The 26,750-nt window shown below is 43.2% G+C and overlaps 1 protein-coding gene across 1 annotated transcript in view; it reads left to right on the top strand.

Moving 5' to 3' along the window:
• The first annotated feature begins 4,756 nt into the window (after positions 1-4,756).
• The window catches only part of DNAH5 (dynein axonemal heavy chain 5), a 231,275-nt gene continuing 209,281 nt past the window's right edge, over positions 4,757-26,750 (top strand). Inside the window, exons 1-9 of the mRNA XM_047077331.1 lie at positions 4,757-4,761; positions 10,382-10,511; positions 14,134-14,218; positions 17,423-17,583; positions 18,789-19,010; positions 21,642-21,779; positions 22,581-22,757; positions 23,741-23,854; positions 25,032-25,139. Coding sequence (XP_046933287.1) covers positions 4,757-4,761; positions 10,382-10,511; positions 14,134-14,218; positions 17,423-17,583; positions 18,789-19,010; positions 21,642-21,779; positions 22,581-22,757; positions 23,741-23,854; positions 25,032-25,139 — 1,140 coding nt within the window. The remainder of the gene's footprint in view (positions 4,762-10,381; positions 10,512-14,133; positions 14,219-17,422; positions 17,584-18,788; positions 19,011-21,641; positions 21,780-22,580; positions 22,758-23,740; positions 23,855-25,031; positions 25,140-26,750) is intronic.

A 26,750-nucleotide genomic window follows, 5' to 3' on the forward strand; every position in this document is an offset into this window, starting at 1 on the left:
ACTAACTGAAAAGTAAGTAAATAAAGGTGTAGATTAAAAAAAGAGAGAGAATTACCTCAATAATGTTGCAGTGTATTGTGAAAATAATTACACATTTTCTATATGGTGCACTGGTATGATGGTTTATTAAATTATAACTTTGTGACCTAAAATAATCAATGGCAAAGATTCCAAAGCTACGTGACATAAAAACTATAATTCTCTATGTCCATAACGTTGGTCTGGAACTATTACTACAATGATGCTGTATTTGAACTAGGTTATTGTAATGTAATAGTTGACTTTATCCGGCTTATACCTAAAATTAAAACCAAAAGTACCATAGCTCCTGGGTTTAGAAAGGTGAAGCCATACCTCCTTTCTGTTGTCTAATGAACGTAAATGCTTTTCAGTGAAAAAACATGAAATAATTCTGTGTCTATTCACTCACTTATTTACAAAAATGTGGCCCAGATATGTCTCCCTTCTCTCTGCTTTTGTCATGGATGAACACTGCTTAGCACCAACTTACAAGTATACAACAGACATGAGTTCCAGACTTAGGGATTCTGTTTTCCTTTCCGTCCCTCAAATTAAACTGAACTATATTTACTTACTAATTTAAGTAAATTAGGACTTAAATTTACCTAATTGCAAAGCTGATTTTCACACGGAGAACAGTTCTCTTCCTCGCCCCAGGGATATATATTGTTCGTGGTTTTCACTGTATGTACTTAAGCTGGGGAATATCATTGCTCGTTGCATTTCAGATGGCTAGGCTTCTCTAAACAGTGATTCTCGAGGGCATAGAGACTGTGGGGGAAGGGAGGGTGCAGGCTCCTCTGGGGATGCACTATGCCTTCCCCCCCTGAGAAACTCTGCTGGGAGGCCGCCGTTGTTCCCTTGGGAGTGCGTGGGTAGAAACCGAGACAGAAAAGAACCTTTGCTCTCAGATATCTTTTGAAAGCTTAAAGGGTGTGGGTTTCGTTATCCTCGGGCAAAACAGCCAAACAGGTTTCGGTGTCCTCTGTTCATCAGGCCCAGGCATGTTTGGCCGGTGAACACGTTTCATATCTACAATACAGCGGACAAAATGAAAACAATTCCCTTGCAGATGGGGAGGTGAATGGCTCTAGGATTTAGCTGGCGGGGGAGGAAGGGACCAGTGCTGCTTGTTAATACCCAGGTGAGTGTTGCTGAGCTTGAGCAAGTGAATGCTCCAGATGCCCACATCATAATCACGCCCTAGCTGGACCCCGGGAGAGTGTGGCCAAGTGCAAAATGCATCCAGTCCACAAATAATCTGTTGAATGTCTACTTTGTGCCAGGCGCTGCTGTGCTCTGTGATCAGGCATGCAACAGCACTTCTGGGCCTCATGGAGTTGAGAGCTGGAACCTCGTTACAACTATCGGTTTTTGTACAACGCCAGTAACGAGATGGACAAAAGAGGTCTAGGGTTGGAAGGATCCCACGTTTGTGCCCTTGGACTTCCTCTGTGAAGTTCCTGCCTCAAGTGAGAACCTGGTCCTACTAATCAGTCATGATCAATCCATAAGATCATTTCCTTTGGGGCAGTGTTCTGAGGCTGGGCTGCCTGTTAGAATTGCCAAGGGAACTCTTGAGAAATACCAGTGCTCAGGCCTCCTTGGGAGAAGATAAGTTAGAGTGTTGGGGAAGGGGCAGGCATCAGTATTTTAAAACTCCCCATGATTTTTTAAAAAAAAAATGTTTATTTGTTTTGAGAGAGAGAGAGACAGGGAGAGAACATGTGCACACGCAAGTAGGGGAAGGGCAGAGAGAGGGAGAGAGAGAGTCCCGAGCAGAGGCTATGCTGTCAGCGTAGAGCCCGACAACACGGGACTCAATCTCACGAACCATGAGACCATGACCCGGGCCCAAACCAAGAGTAGGACACCTAACTGATAGAGTCATCCAGGCGCCCCGAAAGTCCCCATGATTCTAGTGAGCAGCAAGCTCTAAGTGCTCTAGTTTATTGTGATGAATAAGGGCATTTTTGAACTTCATCCCTGTGCCCTATGTAACGTGAATGGTGACATTATATATATTTTAGCTTGGGAGTGAAATTAGATGACCCCTGCTGCCAGAGGTAACTCTTGGAATTCTGCAAGAGAGGTATTCCTGATTTGGAGAAAAACCGCTGTGGGGTGGGAAGGAAGATAGAATATGGAGTCATGTGAAGGCCCACTGAGGACCTTCGATCAGATCCCCAAATTTGGTGTGCAGAAAACCGACTGTAAGTCTGGATGGTTGAAATGTTTGGGGCAGAGAAGGCTGTGGCGATGAGGACATCCCTACAGCAGGTTTTGGATCGATTTGGGTGACAAACCCACATGGAGTAAAAAGTCAAGAGGGTATCTTTTATTGGCTTGGAAAGAATGACAGACAAGAGAGCCAGTAAATGGGGAGATTTGAGGGTCCTGAGAACTCCGGTGAAAAATAGACAAGATTCCAGAGCTTACTGTTAGGACAAGAAGATTGATGGGAACTTCTCAGTTTAAGCACTGTCTCTTTGCAATGGAGGGGAGTGTAGCTCTTGTTGAATAAAGGAGGACTTCACTGTAGCACCTGCTGTGAGTGGGATTAGCCATCGTGGAGTGTCTTTCCCTTCCAGAAAACCACTTTGCTGAAGTGCTCTTTATGTGGGAAGGAGTGCATCCTCTGCATCTGTGATGCTTCACTGGGAGAGACGAAAGGGAAAGGGGATAAGAAAGGGCAAGACGTGAAAAGTACAGTTAAAAGTGGGGAGTTGCTAGGTTGTGGGTCTCCCAGCCGGTTAAAGAGCAGGGTTGGATGCTCCAGGAAGCACCACAGAGTAGCCTCTCTCAGAGGAATGGGGGTCCTGTGGGGTAAAACGAAAATGCTGGAAGACAAAGGAGGAGGCCCTTCTTTGTTGGAAGACATGGAAAGGAAGTTGACTTTGTAGAGAGGGCTCTACATGGAAGTGAACAGGAGAACCGCTTCCCTCAGTTTTTGTAATTCAACACATTTAAGTAGGATGTAGGCTAAGGGAGCTTAGTCATATTTGCTGTAAAATGAGAGAGGGCTATAGTCCATATTAGTGGTAGAATTTTGTGCCATGGTTTATACTCGAGACACAACAGCATTGAAGACCCAGGAGCTTATTGACTGAATTCTGAGTCTGTGATCATGGACTCAGACTGAGCTAGAATACTTTGTTCCAGCCCTTTGTTATTTGAAAGTGACTCGTAAATGATTAATTTGGTTACTTTATACACTCACTAGGTATCAGCTGAAGCTCTCTATGTCCCAGGTACTGTTCTAGGCCCTGGGGATATTGCAAAAATTAAAATAGAAAACTTCCCTTTCTGTGGAGCTGATCGTCTTGCAGGAATGATGAGACTCAGTTGATTTTTGTTTTATTTTAACCTGCAAGAGATAAGAAGGATCAGGTTATACCTATGGCAGGTTACCAATAATGAGGCATTTCAGAAGGCTGGGCATACACTTTGAGTAATTTCTCCTTCTGCTCATGGATTTGCCCTCATTCATCCGTGGTTGAGGAAGATGGTAAAAAGTGAAGCCAACTGGCCTGAGATGATCAAATCCACGTCCTTGGTCTCTTTGGTACTGTGTTTCATCAGATGCTTAATTATGTGTGGACTTGAGATTGATATGGAGAGCCAAAGCAGAATCAGTCTTAGACAAATTTACTTTGGCGATCTAAGATAAGGAGTTTCACCCGTAATTCATAGACTCACGATATTTCCAGTATCTCCAGTGGGATGTAAATCTAGATTATACTCTCCTGTAACACACTTGATACATTGCTGTATGCATCTGTATACATAAAAGAACAAAACACCCAAATGAAGAAAATAGAAAGATATTCATCCAAACATATGCAACAGACCCTCATTAAAACAGATCTCTTCCTCTTTCTCACATTCAGACCTGCAACAAGGCTAATCATGTCACCTAGGAAAACTTTTTTTTTTTTAAACAAAGAAATAAATTTTTGGCTGCAGAACCCATTCCTTTCCCCATACACTTGGCCGTGCAAAGGCATCATATGAGGATGACATAGATGAAAGTGAAGTTGTTCAGGCAGAAGCAGCAACAGGTGGGGAAAGCATGGAGCCCAGCCTCCTGGCTGCCCAAGCAGGGAGGCCACCTTCTAGGAACTTTTAGGAGTTGAGGATGGCAGGTTACCTTTTGCTGAGACACAGGAGCGTCATGAGAGAGCTGGACACAAGGCATGCCAACTGGAAGCCAAGTGGGCACCAGTGCATCCTGGTACTAAAATGTCACTGGTGTAACTCAGAAAATGGTGCCAGTTAACCCCAGTTTCTACCCACCACTCCTTATATAACTCACGCAATGTATATGGGGACACCCTCCAAGAGGGCCCTAGATAATTCTTGGGTGGGAATGTAAAGAGACCATGTTTATGGAATACCAGTTTGAATAGGTGCAAAACTCTTAGTTGCCTGGGGCAACCGTGTCATGGCCTTGCAGCCCAGCTCTTAGCTTACTTACTTAGCTGTGTGCTCTTGGGAAATTGTTAATGGTCCATAGTCTCAACTTCCTGGTGTGGAGGTAATACTGCTGCTTCATAAGGCTTTTGTGACAATTAAAGGTAAGCACGGTAAGGAAATGATGACTGTCAGAGCCACGGCTAGCAATGCCACCAGGGCGAACAGAGCAAAGTGTCCTGTGACACCTTCAGAGAGTTGGGGAAAAGGGTGTCCCTGTGCACAAAGGGGCTCCTGGACCTGACATTCACTTCTGGCCGTCATGGCGTCTGTGGCGTGGACCTGGGTCTGAGACAAACCTGCTCATGGGGCTGGGCTTTCTAAGGGTAGAGGGAATATAAACATTTGTAGAATTAAAAAAATATATGATTGAAAAGTTTGGCTTCTCCTGAGTTTTGATGCCCAGGGTCAGTGCCTTGATCATGCCATTTTAATTCAAGTGCTGCTTGACGGTATTGTCTCAAGACTGCTCCCATTTTAATCTTCATAAATGCCCTTCAGGTTTGGACTTGTATTTTCATTTTTCAGATGAGAGTAAGGTCTCTCACATACTCAGGGATTACCAGTCCGGAGCCAAAAGGAAGTTGCACGGTCTCACGTGAACAAGCACTCAGACTCGCACTTAACCATAGAGTTAAAGGCAGAAGTTGGTATACTGTGTTAAAAAAAAAAAAGTTGGACGGGTAGGCTCATCATGAGAAAACATCACAGAGCTTATTATGAAAGCTCATGCATTGGGTCTTTGTTGGGATTTGTATTTTAAAATCTCAAGTCTCTCGTCTGTGTTAACTTTTGAACCAGCAAGAAGCTCCGACCGCAGAGAAGGTAACGGTGCTTAGCTGTCATCTACTCCAATGCTTTTATTTTAAATGTTTATTTTTGAGAGAGCGAGAGAGAGAGAGAGAGAGAGAGAGCAAGCGCATGAGTGGAGGAGGGTCAGAGAGAGAGAGAGAGGGAGACAGAGCTCCTGAAGCAGGCTCTGCACTGTGAGCGGGACTTGAACTCACAAACCGTGAGATCATGACCTGAGCTGAAGTCAGCTGCTTAACCCACTGAGCCACCCAGGCATCCCTAGTCTAACACTTCGAGTCTGCAGTTCTGGAATCTGAAGCCTGGGCAGATTGACTGACAGATGCAAGTGACAGAGCTGGGACAGGAACCTAAGATCGGGACCAGGGCTCATTTGTCCACGCAGAATTGTCCAGCCTTGAAAGCAGCACTTGTTTCTTGTGAGTTAGCGCATTAGTGACTCTTTTCTCCAAGGATGGCAGCGACATAGCTTGCCACCACATTGCAGAAGTGTTTTACTACTTTCGAGATTTCTGTGGACGTTGAATAGGTTTCCCAGCCCCCTCCTCCCATCCCCCCCCCCGCCCCCATCCCTCGGTGCTTATTCATGCAACAGGAAACAATTTCAATGTGACTCCAAAAAAAGCCATTCCGTTGTCCGCCTATTGCCATCTTAATCCCTCCCCAGTTGCCCTCCATGTTTCAAAGGCCAACAGGACAGTCACCTCCAGACAGCTTGTCACCTGACTGCTTGTTGCTGCCATTCCCTAGCAGCCAGAAAGCTCCGGGTTAAAGTTTATGGGCTGACAATGCCCTGGTCTGGTCACTAAATGTTTGTTTGATGTTACTGACTTCTTGTGGTAGATAAAAAACAATTCCCTCATTGTTCAGCAAAGATAGAACCAACGATCAGTTTATGCAAGAACACATTCGTTGCTTAACATGCTTTTTCGTGCAGCTCACGAAACATTGACTTTAAAAACACATTGATAATTCGCTGTGTACACATGACGCTTCTTTGGAATTTTTCTTCCTCTGTGATATTTAAGTAAAAATAGAATCATTAGTGTTCTGTTTTAGGGACCAATCACTCCTTTCCTCCACTAGAATATATATATATATGTATATATATGTATATACACATATATATATTTTTCCCCTTTGGAGTCTCATAAAATCAGGTCATAGAGAATGTGTTGCCATGGCAGAGTCTTATTTAAGTTTCTCTATTCTTCGGAAGGCTTCAGTGGCTTTACATCCTGACTTTCCTGGTTTTCTAGTTCTTTTCTTTCTTTGTCACTCCCCAGCATTTGCCGCAAGATGGTTGTTTTGATGCCTGATTTCTGGCTCCCCTGGTTGCCCACCATGTCCTCAAGCTGCTGCAGCCATTTAGTACAAACCCAGAGAGTTCGCTTTGAAAAGCACTTTATTCCTCCCTGCCAAGCAAGAAGAAAACAGTCTAAACAACAGGACATCATCCTTGTTGTAGCCACATTTAAAAAGAGATGTAAATTTGCTTCTGTTTGATGTTTATGGAATGTATACTTTGTGTCAGGACCTGTGTTAGTTCCTATAGAGAGAAATGGCAAGAAAATAGGTATATTATAAATTTTAAAAATCCCTAATCCCTCCTCCTTCCACCTCCAATTCTTTCCAGCCAGGCCCCTCAGGTTCTGGAAAACAAATGTTAATTGCATGGGTCCAGAGATGGCCTTTCAAGCCCTCTGAAATCCCCAACCTTTTCCTCTTCACTGTTTTTGAAGGTTTTTGTTTGTTTGTTTGTTTTGTGTGTGTGTGTGTGTCTTAAAAAATTCTTCCTTGACTATAAATTCCCCTCTATCTACTGCTACCACACCTCTTTCCTTTATAGTCAAGTTTCTGGAAAGAATAGTTTATATTCAGTATCTTTATATTTCTCTTTTCTCAGTCCCCTTTTTCTCAAGCCTACATCCATTTGCTTTCTGTCCAACCAGTGAAATTGTTCTACAAGGATTACCTTGTTATCTACTGCTGCATAACAGACCACACGAGATCATAATGGCTTATAGCAGAGACAGCAGTCCCTTATTATCTGTCTTGAGTATATCGGTGATTGGGCTCAACTGGGTGGTTCTGCTTCGAGTGGCATTGGGCTGGGTTGCAATCCTCTGTAGGCTTGATTAGGTTGGAATGTCTGAGATAGCTTACTCACCTGGAGGGAAGTTGGTTCTGGGGTGTTGGCTGGGTTGGCTGGGGCTATTGACCAGAATGCCTTGGTTTTTCTTCCATGTGGTCTCCCCATGTGGCTTGGGCTTGTCACAGCATGGTAGCTGGGTTCCCAGGGAGCATTTCCAAGGGCAAAGGCAGAAGCTGAAGCTCTCCTAAGGATTAGCTTAGGCAGGTTTACAGTCGTACTTTTCCCCACGATCTTTTGGTGAAAACTGGTCACAGGGCCAGCCACCTTCAAGAGGAGGAGAGGTGAATGGCATGATCCTTTTGCCAAGGGGCTGGGGGATGCTATAGCCCCTTTTGTAAACACAATTAGTTACTAAGGAAACCCTAACTGACCCCACCGCTCCGCTATAGCATTAGCACTGTTGGCTCTGTGGTGTATTGCTGGTGCGGCCTGCTGGTTCCCTTTCTGCCTGTCTGCCCACTATCCTCACTTGTCTCCGTGGGCTATTCTTTCCCTCCTTGCTCCTGGCATATTGGTGCGTCCCGAGGCTCTTCACCTCGCTTTTCATTCTCCATTTCTTTCTTAGAAAATCATATCTGCACTCATGGTTTAAAGTTCGATTTATTCATTTGACAAGTGTTTACTGAATATCTAGTATGCACATGCCCCCTACTGGATGAAAGGGCTGATAACATAATCGTGCAGGTTGTGCACTGCGTAACCCCAAAAGATACCGTCTTGACTGTCTCTGTCTCTATCGTATCAGTGATTCTCAGCAGGAAGTGATTTTGGCACACACGGGATGTTTGGCAGTCTGGAGACATTTTTCATTCTTACAGCTCAGTAGTAGGGAGTTCCTGGCATCCAGAAGGAAGAGACCAAGAACACCCTACAATGTGCAGGACTACCCTTCACAACAAGAAAGATCTGGCCTGTAATATCAAGTGCGCTGCATTGAGAACCCGTATCTGCATCTGGATCTACAGTGCAGCTTCCCCTTGAGTTCCAGAGCCACATTCCCAATGGTCTGTGCATCCTGGGCTCTGGGAATGCCACCATAAGGCACCTGACTGGCTTTCCTGTCTCCAGGCTTGTGTCGCTCCAGTCCACATTCCACACTGCTGACAGAACGAATGACTAATTTTTAAAAATATAACTTATTGTCATATTGGTTTCCATACAACATCCAGTGCTCATCCCAACAAGTGCCCTCTCCAATGCCCATCACCGACTTTCCCCTCCCTCCACCCCCATCAACCCTCAGTTTGTTCTCAGTATTTAAGAGTCTCTTATGGTTTGCCTCCCACCCTCTCTGTAACTTTTTTTTCCCCTTCACCTCCCCCATGGTCTTCTGTTAAGTCTCTCAAGATCCACATATGAGTGAAAACATATGGTATCTGTCTTTCTCTGCCTGACTTATTTCACTTAGCATAATACCCTTCAGTTCCATCCACGTTGCTGCAAATGGCATGATTTCATTCTTTCTCAATGCCAAGTACCATTCCATTGTATATATAAACCACATCTCCATTCGAGAATGACTGATTTTTTTGTTGCAGCATGGACAGCTAACATCTCCCCTGATCTGAAACCCGTCAGTGATTCTCCATGGACTTCAGATAACGCTTAAACTCCCTAATGTGGCCCACAAGATATTTTATGATCAGACTGCTTTCTCATTTCCCATTATGTCTTTCTAGTCCTTTTTAGTTCAGTCAACCTGGCTACCTTGTGGTTTCCAAAGTGTGCTCTGCTTTCCTACGCCACTTGGCCTTTGCACGTGCAGAAATGCCTCCCTTCTGGGACTGTGGCCAACTGCCCTTCCAGTCTAGGTTCAACCCACCTCTTCCCAAAATGTTCTCTGTCATCGCTACCTCAGCCCCAGGCTGGAGTGGGGCACCCTCCTTTTTGCAACTTCTCTGAAGACCCATAAACGTCCCTGCCTTGATCTGATGCCCTGGTGGCAACCATAATACCATCCTTTCATACTTATACTTTCCGCTCAGATCCTGCCAAACAGGCTATGAGATTTTTTGACGTCATTGCGTAGCATTTGCCTCTATAGCACAGGTACATAATTGGGGTTTAATAACTGTATGTTGGACAAAAGAGGGGCCACCTTTTCTCTTCCTAGTGTTGCTCATTGGCATTTCAGGCGATGTACTTAATTCAAGAAATGAATTGGAAGCTGAATATCCACCAGTGGCAGAATGGTTGAATCAATTATGGTACATCCACATTGTTGAATAGTTTGCAGCTATCACACAGGTAGGAATAGCCTGTATTAAAGTAGAAAAGGGTCTGTGGTGTATTATTAAGGGAATATGTATGAAAATTTTATAGTATAATATACAGATGTGTGTATACATTTGCATACGTTTGTATGAGCATAGTGCATATGGAAGGATATGCTTCAAACTGCCCACATTGGTCACATGCCTTAGTATTGTAATTAACAATCAGTTTAAAGGTAAGCACTAGTATTCAGAAATCAATTTCAAGACCAGATATGAATCTATAGACAAACAATAAAGGTAGGAGATAATGTGGAACGATATTACTTTAAAGGCTTGGGGAATGTTTACAAAAATGGGGATCTCTTTTTTTGTGTGTCTTTTGAATGTTTATATATGCATAGAAATAAATCTAAAGGTTTAGAACAAAATAATTGCAGTAATAATTTCTGGATGGCAGATGATTTTTATTTTTTTTCTTTTAGCTTATCTGTATTACACAATTCCAAAACGATGAGCACATCTTCTTTTCATAACAGAATAACATTATTGCTAAAAATGGAAGATTAAAACTGGTACCATTAAGGTGTCTGTTATGTGAGTACTCAAGACCTGAAAAAAGCAACAGTCTCATGCGGTTATTACAAAATGAATACATCTGAGAACAGTAGTTGTCACATACCATTTTTGTTCCTTTCTTACAGCAAAGACTGAAGGAAGAGAAGGAAGCCAAACGGGCACGCTTGGATGGCAGACATGACTACTTATTTGCAATCGTAGCTTCCTGCGTGGACCTGGACAAAACTGAAGTGGAAGATGCCATTCTTGAGGGGAATCAGGTGAGATGCACTTGAGTGTTCCCAGACTTGATTATGGAGGGCACAGAGAACCTATTGACCTCTGTCCTATGGCAGGATCTGTGCTGGGCTGCAGAGGAGGGTGTCTGTTCTAACATGGACAGGATTCCATTCTGACCATACGGGTGGTGGCAGATTGACGTTAGGGCTCTCCAGCTCTTCATGTTGAATGGGGGTACTTATAACTGTCACTTAAGTTCCATGGTTCTGACAGCAATGTCTGCATGTTTCTGAATCCAGTGAAGCTGGGTTCGGGTGCCATCTTGGAACTTGAGGTCGGAGAATAGAATCTTCTCTCAGCTTCTGATATATCTTGTCTTGCGTTTATCCTATTCTAACCTGGGAGATTGAATTTTGGCAGCTGAATCTGGTTTTTGTTGTTCCTGAGCTTGACTTCCATTTTCTGCCGTGATTTCCTTCCAAAATCTGGGGTGTGATTACAGAGGGAAGATCAAAATATGGGAGGATATAATTTCATGAGCATTGAGGAAGGCGTATCAGGAGCCCTATGATGGTTCCTGAAGGTTTTTTTGTTTTTGTTTGTTTGTTTGTTTTGGTTTATTAGCATAAAAAAAAGAGAGAGAAAGAGAGAGAGAGGGAGAGAGAATTCTTTCTGTTGATGGGGGTGGCACACTCTTGATAATGCTTTTTAGTGGTATACCTGTAAATGTTTAACAACCAGCTTTGAGCAAGAGGGTAGAGGGGGGCGCTATTTTGAGTGTTGATTTCTGTGGTGTTAATACTGCCACAATGGCTGATTCCAGACTATGAACATGATGCTACTGAAGGCTTAATTGGAAAGGGTTGTGATCAATTGGCTGTCCTGAACCAGTATGAGTTGGCTCCAATTCTCCGGTGGCTTTGTTCCTGCCTGCCATGTCAGTCTGGTGGGATCAGTAGGAGTCAGTGGAACAGTGAGGGGTGGACAACACTAAAATGGCTAGACTGCAGGATGAGTTAATTGGAGGTTGAGGAAATGCCCTTCTCCTTTTCCTTCCGGCTAACATTTGTTGAATATTTACCAGGTGTCAGTCTCATCTAAGTGGTTTTCATCTGTTATCTCATTTAATTTTCATGATGCCAGGAGGTAGATAATATTGTTCCTCCAAAATGGAGGCACAGAATGAGACAGTCACTTAACCGATTCAGTCTTCGAGAGGTGAAATGCTTAACTCTACCCCTCTTCCTAATTCAGACATCTGGATTTGGGATCATGTGAGGGGAATAAACGAGTACAAGTTCTGAACTATAAGAAGCCCAGGTCAAACTGTTGTGTCGTATTCAGGACCAGGAATGTCAAAACCTGGAGGTTGAAAGAAAACGTCCTGGCTCAGTCTCCCAAGCAAAGTAGAGGGGCAGGAGTTTCAGTACTGGCCTGTTGGAAGTATCTCCTTCAGATTCTTGGCTTGGAAGTTAATCTTAACGAGGGCGTCCCACTCAGCCCGACAGCATTCTCAATCAAAGAAGAGTCATGAAGGAACCAGGGCAACTTGCTTTCCCTTATATATAATAGTTTTATCTATAATATGGTGGAAATTGGAGGGGGCTTATTTTTTTCACACTTAAAATTTCAGGCTAGATTTTGTTGTTTGAAAACATTTTATTAAAAAAATTTTTTTTAACGTTTATTCATTTTTGAGAGACAGAGAGAGACAGAGCATGAGTGGGGAAGAGGCAGAGAGGGAGACACAGAATGTGAAACAGGCTCCAGGCTCTGAGCTGTCAGCACAGAGCCCGACGCGGGGCTCGAACTCAAACTGCGAGATCCTGACCTGAGCCGAAGTCGGATGCTCAACCGACTGAGCCACCCAGGCACCCCGCAAATGTTTTATTTTAAATTGTGGTAATAATGTAGAATGTAAAGTTTATCATCTTAATCGTTTTTTTTTTTTTTTTTTTAATTTTCAACGTTTATTTATTTTTGGGACAGAGAGAGACAGAGCATGAACGGGGGAGGCGCAGAGAGAGAGGGAGACACAGAATCGGAAGCAGGCTCCAGGCTCTGAGCCATCAGCCCAGAGCCCGACGCGGGGCTCGAACTCACGGACCGTGAGATCGTGACCTGGCTGAAGTCGGACGCTCAACCGACTGCGCCACCCAGGCGCCCCTTAATCGTTTTTAAGTAAACAGTTCAGTAGTGTGAAGTTTATTCACGCTGTTGTGTAACCCATCTTGAGATCTCTTCATCTTGCAAGACTGAAAATCGATACCATTAAACAACAGCTCCCCCCTGCCTCTCCCAGCCCCTGGAATCCACCATCCCACATTCTGTCTCTAAGAATTTGACTACTTTAGATGCCTTATATAAGTGGAATCCTACAGTATTTGTCTTTTTGTGACTGGCTTATTTTATTTAGCAAAATGTCCTTAAGGTTCACCCATGTTGTAGCCTGTGTCACAATTTCCCTTTTTAAGACTGAATGATATTATATCATATGTCTGTGCCACCTTTTGTTTATGCGTTCATCTGTTAATGAACAGTTGCGTTGTGTCCATCTTTTCACTACTGTGGATAATGCTGCTGTGAGGAGAGGTGTGCAAATATCTTTGCACGACCCTCCTTTCAGTTCTTTTGGGTATATACCTGGAGTGGAATTTCTGGATCATGGGGGAATATATTAATATTATGAGAAATTCCCATACTGTTTTCATAGGGACTGCACCATTTTACATTCTCACCAAGGGTATACAAGTGTTTCAATTTCACCACATCCTTGACATTTATCTTTTTCTTTCTTTCTTTTTTTTTTTTTTTTTGACAGTAGCCATGCTAACGGGCATGTAGATTTTATCCTTTTTCCTCCAATTTGAATTTAAAACAGTGCTAGTGACTTTAAGAAAATTGCTTCTGGGGCTCCTGGGTGGCTCAGTTGGTTAAGCATCTGACTCTTGATTTCGGTTCAGGTCATGATCTCGCGGTTCATGAGTTCGAGCCCTGTGTTGGGCTCTACACGGGCATGGAGCCTGCTTGGGGTTCTCTCTCTCCCTCTCTATCAGCCCTTACCCAGCTTGCATGTACACACTTTCTCTCAAAATAAATAAATAGACATTTAAAAAGATTTTAAAAAGTGCTTCCACTGGTAGTAGGCCGGTTGGCAGACCTCTGATTGTGTAGTGAACCTCATGGATGGGACTGAGTTCTGGACTACTGTTGGATGGAATGTTCCATGATCATATGTGTTCTCATGGCATTTTCCAGTGATTACTCCAATTTACTGTTAATTACCTCTAGTGTGTTAGATTAGGTTTTGAAAGGTTTGTTCTCCCTTCTCATCTGCAATTGAGTGAAAATGAAACACTATATTTATTGCTTTCAACAGCTCAACACTTTAGGAAATTAGCAAAAATGGAAGGACAATCTTTTCAAACATGTATGTAGCAAATATTTTGATGACTGATTGGATTCCTTCTTTGAACTACATTTTTATTATGGTGAGGCATTTACTCTCTCGTGGTTTTATTGGTTGAAAAATACATGACGCCTTCTGTACGCTTTGCATTAGATGCAGTTTTATATGAAGAAGAAAGCTGATAGTAAATGCTGACTGAAATATGGTTTCTAATTCAGAACGGAGTTGTGACCTTGCCTTTTCTTTTTTCACAGATTGAAAGGATAGATCAGCTTTTTGTTGCTGGAGGTTTTCGTCACCTTATATTCTACTATCAGGACGTGGAGGTAGCAGATACAGGTATCCGAATTTGATGCGACGTAAGCCAGAAACGTGTTGCCAGGTTCATCTGAGGATGGCTTGAAGCAGAAAGCCACTCTCAGAGCTGACCAGGCCCCTTACATCCACGCTGGGAGATGGGACGAATGGGCAGCGGTGAGGTGTGGTGGGTGAGGCCAAGGTGCCGTTTTGTTCTCAAGGAAAAGGGACGGATAATGATGGCTGTCTAGCCTGGCTGTTCTAACTTCATTTGAGATATTTTGCTTTCCTTTTCAGGCTGTGCTGGTAATTGAGGAATAATAAAGTAGTTTACATTTTGAGACTTCTTTTCCTTACATCCTAGTTCATTCTATGCAGTGATGTTCTAGAACTTTTTATGGGCATCTGTTTCTTTTCTATATAGGCACCATTTATTTTTAACAGAGGAATTGTTGCCAATAAGCATAATGAGTTGTCTAGTTAAATATCACATTATGTTTATTTTCTACCGACTATGATTCAAACGAGTAATGTGGAATGACAAGTTTAGTTATTTTCACTTAAGAAAATTTGCAAATCTTTGTGTGGATTCAACTGGCATCTCCCATTCTACATTTATGTGGATTCATATAATTTTAAAGCCAAGCTAGGGGCACAAACAAATATATTATGATTATATTAAAATATTACATTCATCTTTTTATAACCTTTTTGAAGGGAAAATAGTTATTGCTGTTGGCATATAGTATGACTATGCTCTTTTGTTTAAAAACTGGGAAAATTATGCATGCATACTCTAAGTGATTGGGATTTTCCTAGAATTATTCTTCTGATATTTTGTGGTCAGAAAGTCCATTACACTTTAAAAAAAAATTTTGTTTTAGTGTTTATTTTTGAGAGCGAGCGAGAGAGAGACAGAGTGTGAGCGGGGCAGGGGCTGAAAAAGAGGGAGATACAGAATCCAAAGCAGGCTCCAGGCTCTGAGCTGTCAGCACAGAACCCAACACGGGGCTTGAACCCACAAACCATGAGATAGATCGTTAGCTGAGCCAAAGTCAGACGCTTCACCAACTGAGCCACTGAGGCACCCAGAAAGTCCATTACACTTTGAACGAAGAATCAAAATAATACAGAAATTCCTAATTCTATCCCAGTCTGACAAACATAAAGTCAAATGGGATGTTGAGTTATCTACAAAATGTGCACTGGGTGGAGTTCAGGGTTCGCGTGTAAATGTGACAGTGAACGAGGAAGGTTCACGGGATGTAAACATAATTTAATTTCGTTCCCCGCTCTCCCTTTAGACCTTTACCGTGGGACTGGCCTTACCCTTTTGATCTTGGATCAACACTGAGACCATTCCATGACTTTCCTGGATATTCTTAGATAGGAAATGTTCCTATGGTTGCTTCACATTACAAATACCGTCTCAGTGCAGAAACTAAAACTATCCAGTTGATCAAAATGAACTGATCTAAAGTTAAATCTTCTTCACTGCTGGCTCGCCCACTTCCTTCCACCATCCCCCAAGGTTCCAAGCAGGGACCTCTGAAGGTCAGTATTCACAGGAGGAGAGAAGCATATGGTCCTCCTCTGCTCCTTCAAGTTAACCTTCTGCTCCTGTCCACGTTGTGCAAACCACGGCTCTGGCTTGAGGTAGGGCAGGCACAAGAGGGATGAGGTGGCAGGAAAGCTTTTACTCGAGCAGCACTGGCACTGTCACAAGTTGGCTGACCTTGATTCCCCAGGCCCTTGCTCTTGTGGGCACTGGGTGGGCACTGGGAGTGTTCGCTGCACATCCCGCGGTGACGTGTTGTCCTCCCCGTGAGGCATATCTGCTGGTTATCTTTATTGGGCGGGTTCGCTGCCAAAGCCCCAGCACCGGTCTCTAGCCCGGCACCGTGGGGGCAGAACTTGGTTGCGTGGGGGGAGGTTCCTCCAAGAGGTTCTAATTGCAGGGTTTCAGGATTCAGCTTGCAGTCCACGTTCTTCCCCAGGTCCCTCCCTTGGCACTGTGCTCCCGCCCCTGATAACCTTGCTTGAACTACCGATCTGCTTGGAGAGCTCCAACTTCCGTGGGCGGACAAGGGCACTGGCTCCCTCTGTGTGCGTGAATGGTCCACTCAATGAGCTACATGCTTCGACGACCGAAAATACAATTTTCAAATAATAATAATGGTAATGCTTAGTGGCCTAGTGTTTTTATGTGCTTTTCTAAGGGCTTCACATGTATTAACTCATTTAATCCTCACAACAATTGCAGATGGTAGCTTCTAGGGATATTATTCGAATTTTTCAGATGAGAAGACTGAGGCACAGAAAGACTAGGTATCTTTCCCAAGGTCACATGGCCATGAAGTGCAGGGGAGGAGACTCACGCCTTGGGGGTCTGACTCTAGAGCCCACGCCCTTCATCCCGTTGCTCTCCTGGCTCTACAGTGTCCTGACTCTAGCACGATACTGAGGGGGCTGCAGGGGTCTGGAGTTCTATAGTCAAAGCTAGTTTTTTGATCTCAACTCTTAGCACCTGTTGGCTGTGACATGGGACAGGCCACCGCTGCCTTTAAGGTTGTAGTGACTTTAATAATGTAGATAAGGTACCAAGCAGAGGAGCTGACACCCAGCACATGCAACAGGTACTGTCTCCCTCTTTGCCCCTCCCCCTTGCCTCTATTGTGGCCTGTTGTGGATGAAAATGACTATTGTAGCTTCAGCAAGAATCTGCTTTGGACCAAACTCTCTCATTCCTGTGCCTCTCGTTCCTGTGTGTGTGTGTGTGTGTGTGTGTGTGTGTGTGTGCGTTTAATGTTTATTTATTTTTGAGAGAGAGAGAGAGAGAGAGAGAGTGTCAGCAGGGAAGGGGCAGAGAGAGAGACACACAGAATCCGAAGCAGGCTCCAGGCTCCGAGCTATAAGCACAGAGCCCGACACGGGGCTCAAACTCACAAACTGGGAGATCTTGACCTGAGTTGAAGTCTGACACTTCACTGACTGAACTCCCCAGCCGCCCCTCATTCCTGTTTTTTGCTGGAGCAACACTTTTTTGAAATGAACCTGTGATCTGGAAACAGTCACCTCCTTTTAGATCCCTTCAGGGCTCAGGCTAGAGATGGTCCAGGCAGCAGACCTTCCAGGGCACATGGATGAGTCAACGCGACACTATTTTAACAAGGAAACTCATTCCAAGAGACAACCATATGGACCGTAAGTAGCATTTGTGAAACTAAAATTCTTTTGCATCTGTAGGACAACTTGGCTCTCCAGGGGGAGTGACTTCTCTTTCTGAAAAGATTAAAAAACCGAAGGTGTTTGTGACCGAGGGAAAAGATGTGGCTCTTACTGGAGTATGTGTGTTCTTCATCAGGACTGACCCTTCCAGAGCCATCACCCCTGAGAACATCCATAGGGTAAGGGGCCGGAGTAATCCTTTACCCCAAATGACCCAAAATCATGTAAATTCTACAAAAAAAAAAAAAAAATCCTTCCCTATAGAGGTAACCACTGTTTTCATTAACTATCTAAAACTACTTTCAAAGAAGTATTTCTAAAAGCATTCATAGCAAACAAGACATTTCCTTTAAATCTGTTGAGTTATAAGACTTAATATTCAGTTTGTTAACAAAAATTGATATAACATTATGTATATGTATTTGCGCGCATGTGTGTGTGTGTGTGTGTGTGTGTGTGTGTGTGTGTGTGATACAGTGAAGTCTTTCCTTTAAAAAATAATGGCCCGTACATTATTTACTTAATGGCAAATTTCATACATTTAAAGTAAGGTTTGTAATAATGGGTATATAATTTTTTTGTGTCTGTGCAAAATAAAGTGCATGTCTCCTCTGCCCTCGATGGGGGCATTATCTGCTTGGAGCAAATAAACTGGTAGACGTGTCGTGTTCTGTTTATTTCAGGTCTTTATTTTGATGATTGCGATTTGGAATAGTATAAAGCGTAGGTCTTAACCAGGGCATCAAAAAATAATTTACTGGATTGAGAGACTGAACATACAAACAAAGGCCAGACTGCACGTAAAGCAGAATTTTGACCTGTAACTGGCAGCAACCTGTCCAGGGAGCCAACCCCCTTATCTAGGAAACAATCCAAGGAGCCAGCCTGCACTGTCAGAGTCGCAGGAAGCCTGCGGGGCAGCCACACAAGAGTTGCTGTGACAAATTGGCCAGTAGTGCCAGCATTTGGTTTGTGACTGTCGGCCTCCCTAATTTTTGTCCGTACCCCCAGCCTATTTCCCTGGGGCCGGAGAAAGCCAAATATGCACCCCTCGCGGATCACACAGGATGCCCCACTTCTAGGGGCCGCCTCCAGGTCCCCCACACCAGCAGCCTCCAATCAGGACATGCCTGAAAGCTTCTCTTTCCTCCACTAGAAGGCTTTCCCGCTCCCCTGCCTGCTTTTAAGTGTCTTCCGAAATGCGGGTGATGGTGGCCGACTCTTGCTATAGCAAGTTCCGAGTAAGCAGTTTTGCTTTTCTCATTTGGTTGGTCTTCATCGACCGACGCGGGATATTTGGTTAATGAGCAGCATTTGGAAATGACTTAGTAGCTGTGTTGCAATTGCAGACAATTTTTACAGCAGAGGATCTCCTGTGTTCCAGGAGGTGAGCTTTAATATGTTAGATACCGCGGATGGGGGCCTGCTCAACAGCGTGAGGCATTTGCTGTCGGACATCTTCATTCCCGCTCTCAGGGCCACGAGTCATGGCTGGGGCGAGCTCGAGGGTCTTCAGGAAGCATCCAGCATTCGGCAGGAGTTCTTGAGCTCTCTGGAAGGCTTTGTGGGCGTCCTGTCGGGCGCACAGGAGAGTTTGAAGGAGAAGGTAAGAATGAATAAGTTCTTCCTTCAAAAGTTATCAGATGGTGGACAAATCAACATGTAAGTGTGTAATGCTTCTGTTGGATGGTCTTAATTCCTCTGCCTGGCAAATCTTGAAAAAATTTTATGGGCATTTTTATTGCCCCTCCCAGAGGTGGTGGTGGTAGCTAGATGTAGATTCTTACGGTTTGGAGTGATTAATGCATCGGAAGTGTCGGCCACGATGGAAGGTTTCATTCAGTCACATCGCATGCTTGACTGCAAAGAGAAGTGAATGAAATGCTTGTGGCATCACTGTTTGTCCTAGAAGGAAAGGAATCTGGACCCAGAGAGTGTGGAGAGTGTGTGCCCATGCGTGTGTGTGTGTGTGGGGGGGGGGGCTGGGTGGTGGGTGGTGGGTGATGGGTAGGGATGGAGGAAATCCTGAAGATGAGAGAGAAGGAGAGAGCAGTTGACGTATCTGGAGGGAGTGGGTTGGGTCCTGCAGTTAAGCCTGTGACCAAAAGGGCCTTTAAGAATAAGTTTGGCAAATGTGAGATTTAGCTTCCTTAAAATGTGTGCAATCTACTGGAAGCCCGTGTTACACATTACTTGGGGCAGACGGTGGTGGATGCAAGACCGTGATGGCGATAGCCCCGATCAGGCACGAATGGGAGACAGAAATGTAGCCTGTGATACCAATGACGGTGTGTTACTCACTCCTCTCCAGAGGAGACTGAGAAGCATTGGGACCTATTGGGATATTGGGAGAGAGACATCAGGCTTTCTAGAGGATATGGAATAGGGGAGTGGAGTAACTTTCATCCAGATGGGAGCGGGTTGATTCCACCTAATATCTGAGTTCTATGTGTAGTGAACTCTGATGCAGGCCTATATACTAAACCGCAAGCTGAAGCAAGTTAGATTGTTGTTCTACTTGAAAAAGCATTGCTTTCATATGGTCCCACGTCATATTGTGGTCTAGGTATTAAAAAAAGTGGATGGATCTCCACATAGAAGGGAGGTAGTGCCGCTTCATGGAGAGCAGAGCCCTCCCCTGTAAAACCAAAGATGGCTCCAGAAGTGGCAGGTGGAAGATGCAGTGTGGCGGGGGGAGGGGTGGCGGCATGCTGGGAGGTTCCTCCAGGCTGGGGGCAGTGTGAGCAAGGGCACAGGGGAGCAGAGGCACGTGCCTGCCCTGGTGGGTTTTCAGAGCCCCGTCGGAGGGCAGCAAAGTGAAAAACAGAGTGGGGAGGCTAGGTTCTTGGAGGATGGAGAGGTGTCTCTGAGCTCCATGTAGATGGGACATAGCCCCATAGAGCAGCGGTGGGCATGGGAGCCATCAGGTAAGGTTAGAGGCCATCAGGGCCAGAGGCCATCAGGTAAGGTTAGAGCTGGCAGGGCTTTATTAGGAAGCCAAGTGAAGGAAACGAGAAACCTTGAGGGGGCCATCCAGGGGTTACAGGGTCCCCTTGCAGCAGGCCCTCGTAGCAGGTGCTCTGACTCGCCCTATAGGCTTCTCTCTGCTGGTCTGAACTCAGCATCTGGTGCCCTTCACTCCCAGCCTGCACCATTCACCTGCCACATCTCCTAGTGAACTCTTTGGTTTTATCTCAGTTACCAAGAAGCCCTTAGGGCCTGGGCCTTGTGTTGTGGCTCCTTGACCATATGGGCATTTGAGGATGACAAATAACCACGCCCCTTCCTGCTGGTTCTGAACCAGTTGAGAGAAACGTACTAGCTCTGTTGTTGCTAAAGTGGGATTGGCCTGAAACCTGAATTTAGGCATTCACAATGCCGGGTGCACTTTCCCAGGAGAAAATGTCCCGAGCAAATATTGAGGTCCATTTATCTGTGTGCAAAAATGTGCTGAGTTTCTTTGTCAAGTCAAAATCCAGCACATCTCCTTCTCTATCCTCTTCCTCCTTCCTCCCCTGAAATGAATCCATGTGTTTGCCATTAAACTTGCAAACTATATGGATGTTATTGGTTAAGGACAGGAGAATCTTTTCATCTGGTTAGTTTCAAAAAAAGAATGTAATGCATTAGAAATTACCCTTCCCCCAATCAATTTCCTTGAAGCTCCCCCATGTTCTTTGGTTTCGTGAGTTGACTCTTTAATTTCTAAATTCCCTATTAATTCCCAAAATTTGTGATATTATGACTCTCTCTCTTTAGTTCACTCTTTCTGTTTTATGACCCCAAATCTGCCCTCAGTCATCTCTAGTTCACAGGGAGGACTAAGCATTATGTATTACACTATGCTTTCAGAGATCTTTCTTCAGGGAACAGGGTAGTTTAGAGAAAAATTTAAGATCCTTCTGACCCCGGGGATGAACCAGAAGTGTGTGTTTACGTGTTTGTGTGTGTGTGTGTGTGTGTGTGTGTGTGTGTGTTTTAAAATTAGCATCATCATGGGGTGCCTGGGTGGCTCAGTTGGTTAAGCATCCAACTCTTGATTTCCGCTCAGGTCATGATCTCACAGTTCATGGGTTGGAGCCCTGTGTCGGGCTCTATGCTGGCAGTGCGGAACCTGCTTGGGATTCTCTCTCCCTCTCTCTCTGTCCCTTCCTCTCTCTCTCTTTCAAAATAAATAAATCAACATTAAAAAATAAAATTAGCATCATCTTAATTGTTTAACTTTCGTTTTAATTAGGTGAGCCTTCAAAAGTGTGACATATTTGAACTGAAAACCCTGAAGGAGCCGATAGACTACTTGAGTCTAGCTCATAACCCTGAGACTCTGGAGAAAATAGAAGCTTGTATGAGAGTATGGATCAAACAGACAGAACAGGTAATTTTCAGAAAGCAAACATCAGCTTCAGATGCTACGTTACTGAACTAGTCAATAGAAGACGGTATATCTTTTGCCATTCCCATTTGCCTAAGTATTTGACGAGTCCCTACAAAGGTGAGGAGTTCAGTGTGGTCTTCATTTATCGTCATTAGTTAAGAAGAGATAGTAAAAAATTTGAAGAGAGGAAAGCAAGTAACTTTAAATACTTAATGTAACAAGAAGACTGCACTTTGTCAATTTTTTTTTTCTCAAGGTGTATTTTACAGAGAATCTCTGTAGAAGTACAAGGAGTTTTCCAGTCAGTGTGCCTTCTAAAAGGGAGCTCGAGACTTTAAAAAAAAAAAAAAAAAGCTTAAAAAAACATTTTCAGAAAAATCCGAAGTGTCGGCAGACATTTAATCAAAAAGTAATGAAAATTAACCAACAGTTAACAATGAAAGTTAACCAACTTAAGGCATGCAGATTTTCCAAGGTTATATTGCTCTAAGGGTATACGGTAAGTGAAGAGTCAAGTAAATGTTCTGAGGTCAGGTCCTCCAAAAGTTCATTAGAACTTTCTAAATAAGTAGTTTTCAATTTGAGCATGTTCACTAAATTTTTGTTGAAGTTTTAAAAATGGATACAAGTAAAAGGTTGTCACTTGAAGCATGCAAATGGATACAAATATATCATGATTCAGATTCAGATTCAGATTCAGATTCAAATATATCATGATGCATAATTGATTTATTTCCCAGTGTATAACTTTCATTCCGCCAGCCCCGTTCAGTGGTTCACAGTTCTGCCGTGCATTATCAGGTCCTTGCTGAAAACAACCAGCTGCGTAAGGAAGCGGATGACCTCGGGCCCCGAGCAGAGTTGGAGCACTGGAAGAAAAGACTGTCCAAATTTAACTACCTTTTGGATCAGTTAAAAGGCCCGGATGTGAAGGCTGTCTTGGCAATGCTTGCTGCTGCTAGGTCGAAACTTCTGAAGGTTGTCAGCCATTTCTTTCTGCTTTATGAAACGGGAATGGAAACTCTCTGTGTGTATTTTCATGTCATAGAGTAGGAACAGAGAAATGTTGTTATACCTTTATGAAAAAACTTGAAGGCTGGATAATCTTGCCCTTTTATAATTCTGGGTACTGTGGACATTGCCTTTGAATTAAGAGTATTTGTTGGCTGGTGTGCATGTATGTATATGTATTATTAGAGAGCATTGCATGTAATTAAGATGTAGCTTCACGTCACGATTATGTATATATTTTGAATTCGGACTAACCAGGAGTTGTAATAACAAAAACTTACTTTGATATATATATATTACTTTGATATATATATATTAGTCCTAGTATATTCATTTTATATCCCCCTGTAACACATTACCCTAACACTTAGCAACTTAACACAGCAAACATATATTACATCCCAGTCCGTGTGCTGTGTGTCAGGAATTTAGGGGCCACTCAGCTGGGTGCCTCTGACTCAGGATCTCTCCTGAGGTCACAGTCAGGGTGTTGGTTCATCTGAGGCTCACCTAGGGGGGAGGATCTGCCTCCAAGTTGCTCATGAGGTCATTGCAGGATTCAGTTTCTTGCTCGCTGTGGGCTGGAGGCTTCCTTCGGTTCTTACCATACAAAGTATGGGAGTGAGGGGCACGATGGATCCAGCAGCCAGTGGAGGAGAGAAAGTGTGGGTTCAAATGGAGGTGCTGCCCTCTTGATGCTCTGTCCTAGTTAGCGAGTAGATTTTATAAGGGAAGGCCTTAAAGAGATACCTTTAAACATTCGGCCCAAAAGTTTAAATTGCTCTCCAACGTGGCCATACCCCTCACTCCTGTGGATTCAGTTTTATGTGAGATGCACAGGATAAACTGGAAGTCTGACACAACGGACCTGTGGTGGCTGTTAGCAGCTGCTATATTGGAAGTTCCTTTATAATAATTGCATAAAAATTGCTTTCCTGTCTTGTGCTTAGACTTGGCGGGAGCTGGATATTCGAATCACTGATGCAGCTAATGAAGCGAAGGACAATGTCAAATATTTGTACACACTTGAAAAATGCTGTGACCCCTTGTACAGTAGTGACCCTGTGAGTTGAAGAAACCTACTTGCTTAGTCTGCTGGTAAACCTTTTGCACTGGCGGAATCGAGCATGGGCTTTGGTTCATTAATATTAAAGTCTGTTGGAAAAGTCTTAGAAACCTCCTTTTAGCCTCAAGAAAATTTTATATGTATACAGTTGACCCTTGAGCAACATGGGTTTGGACGGCGTGCGTCCACTTACACATGAGGTTTTTTTCCAAAAAATACAGTATATTGCTGAAAGTATATTTTATCTTTCTTACCATTTTCTTTTCTCTAGCTTACTTTGTTGTAAAAATATAGTATATAATACATAAAACATACAAAATACGTATTAATCAACTGTTTATATTATCGGTAAGACTTCCAGTCAACAGTAGGCTATTAGTAGTTAAGTTTTGGGGGGCAGTCAAAGGTTGTGCACGAATTTTCAACTACATGGGGATTGGTGTGCCTGGCCCCTCATTGTTCAAGGGTCAACTGTACATATGTATATATCTATCTGTATCTATCTGTCTGTCTATCTCTCTGAGATGGATATGCAATATTATATTTTAGAATCTTTTTTGCGTATTCCGGTTTCCATTGAGTATTGTAATTGACATCCTGGATGATACTTAAAGAGGCGTTGGAAAAGTTATCGGTTGGTGTTTTATCTTTTTTTTTTTTTTTTTTAATTTTTTTTTTCAACGTTTATTTATTTTTGGGACAGAGAGAGACAGAGCATGAACGGGGGAGGGGCAGAGAGAGAGGGAGACACAGAATGGGAAACAGGCTCCAGGCTCTGAGCCATCAGCCCAGAGCCCGATGTGGGGCTCGAACTCACGGACCGCGAGATCGTGACCCGGCTGAAGTCGGACGCTTAACCGACGCCACCCAGGCGCCCCGGTGTTTTATCTTTTAACTTTAGGGAGTGCCTGCTTTTATTGATTACAAAATTAATGTTAACCTTGTCATTAACAGTTAATGTTTCTTGCATTGAAACAAATTTGATTAACTGCATATGACTAATAAAAATGAAATTACCTTTAAATACATCTGTGTGGAGTGTTAGATAATATTTTAAAAATTTAACTAAAAATCTCTTAGCTAATTTTATTCTAATGAAGATTGAATGGTTATACTATCAGAATTTTGCTGAATTTGGTATTTGTTTCTCTGAAAACTTTTGTGGTGTCTTCTAGATATCCATGGTTGATGCTATCCCTACACTTATAAATGCAATTAAAATGATCTATAGTATTTCCCATTACTATAACACCTCTGAGAAGATCACGTCTCTGTTTGTAAAGGTAAGTTCGTAGCATAGATCCCATGGTCACTTGTATTTTTTTGCAATGCTGATTTTTTGATAATTAGAAATTACCATATGGGCACAATTCAATGTCTATGTATCCTACAATTAAAAAAAATTTAATCCGTAAAATAGATACAGAATTAAGTGTATTCGTGAGGCTGATTCTTGCAAATCATAAAGCATTATTTCCCAAAATAATTATTATAATAAATAATTGGGCTATTTTTTTAATTAAAAAATTTTTTTAAATGTTTATTCATTTTTGAGAGATGGGAGAGACAGAGCATGAGTGGGGGAGGGGCAGAGAGAGAGGGACACACAGAATCTGAAGCAGGCTCCCGGCTCTGAGCTGTCAGCACAGAGCCCAATGCGGGGCTCGAACTCATGTACTGCGAAATCATGACCTGAGCCGAAGTTGGACACTTACCCGATTGAGCCACCCAGGCACCCCAATAATTGTGTTATTTATATAATAAAATTTTAACAAAGAGTCTTTTTGGAATTTCTTTCCCTATGTTATTTAGCACATTATTTATTCCTTTTGGGTAAATTTTAATTAAGAAAAACTATATTTAACTGGCTTTCTCCTGTTTTATATTTTATGTGCCACTTTTCCAAATTTATTTGATGCCACAGTTGTTTACTTGGTGTTATTAGAACAGTTATCATGGTCATAAAAGCCACTTGCAACATTTCAGTAATCCTAAAGCAATTATAATGATTCTGCCAAAAAACATAACGATGTTTAAACCGTATGTCCTAACTCATAAGCGTTTATGGTGAGCACTGTTGCTTTCCCCATTTTGAACAGTCTCTAAGAAGTAAATGGCTTTCATCACCAAGGTGAAAATTTTAAATGTTGTGCTAAAATAGAGGCATTTCTGCCTCATCAGGACTTGTGTTGTGCATGCTCGCATAGTAGGAGGCATGGTTCTTCTTGGGAAGGGGTACGTCCAGCCTGAGAACTGGACAGGAGGCTCCCTTTTCTCTGCTCTCAGTCAGGCAGTTCAGGTCGAGAAAGGAGGGAAATCCATGAGATTCTTGCTCCACTTCTTCCCATGTTAAAAGGACATGTGAGGGTCGTGAGGGATATTCCCTGAGAAGGAGCCTCCAAAGCCAATTTGTATCATCGCTCCAGACTTCATGCATATTATCCGCAAGGCTTGTTTTTGAACAAAATTGTGAAACCACCATTTATCTAATTTTGGAGAAGCTTTCATTATGGAAATTTTGAGATGGGTACAAAGGACAGAGAATTATACACCAGACCCCCAAGTCCCTGTCGCCCAGGTTCTGTCTGCACGACACCCTTCTTGTTCCATACTCTCCTCCAGCCTTTGCACTGCCCGTCCCAGACATCTTGCCATTCCATGCGTACATAGTCATCTGATTTTCCTTTTACATTATAAAAAAGTCATAAGAAAATTCTGAAGTTTTTTTTTGCAGTTTGGAGGAATGGATAAAATATTAGTGGTTACGGATGTCAGCTTGACTCTATTCTCTTCTTCTCCTTTTTGACATTTCTGCTACAGCTCCTGGTGTCATGAAATGGTCAGGTGGACAGTCCTTTCCATGGCACTTGGAGACTGTGAGTTACATGTTAGAG

The sequence above is a fragment of the Lynx rufus genome, unplaced genomic scaffold (genome assembly GCF_022079265.1).
Source record: "Lynx rufus isolate CCGP_SWC_20201006 ecotype Redwood Valley unplaced genomic scaffold, mLynRuf1.p SCAF_1, whole genome shotgun sequence".
Lineage (NCBI taxonomy): Eukaryota > Metazoa > Chordata > Mammalia > Carnivora > Felidae > Lynx > Lynx rufus.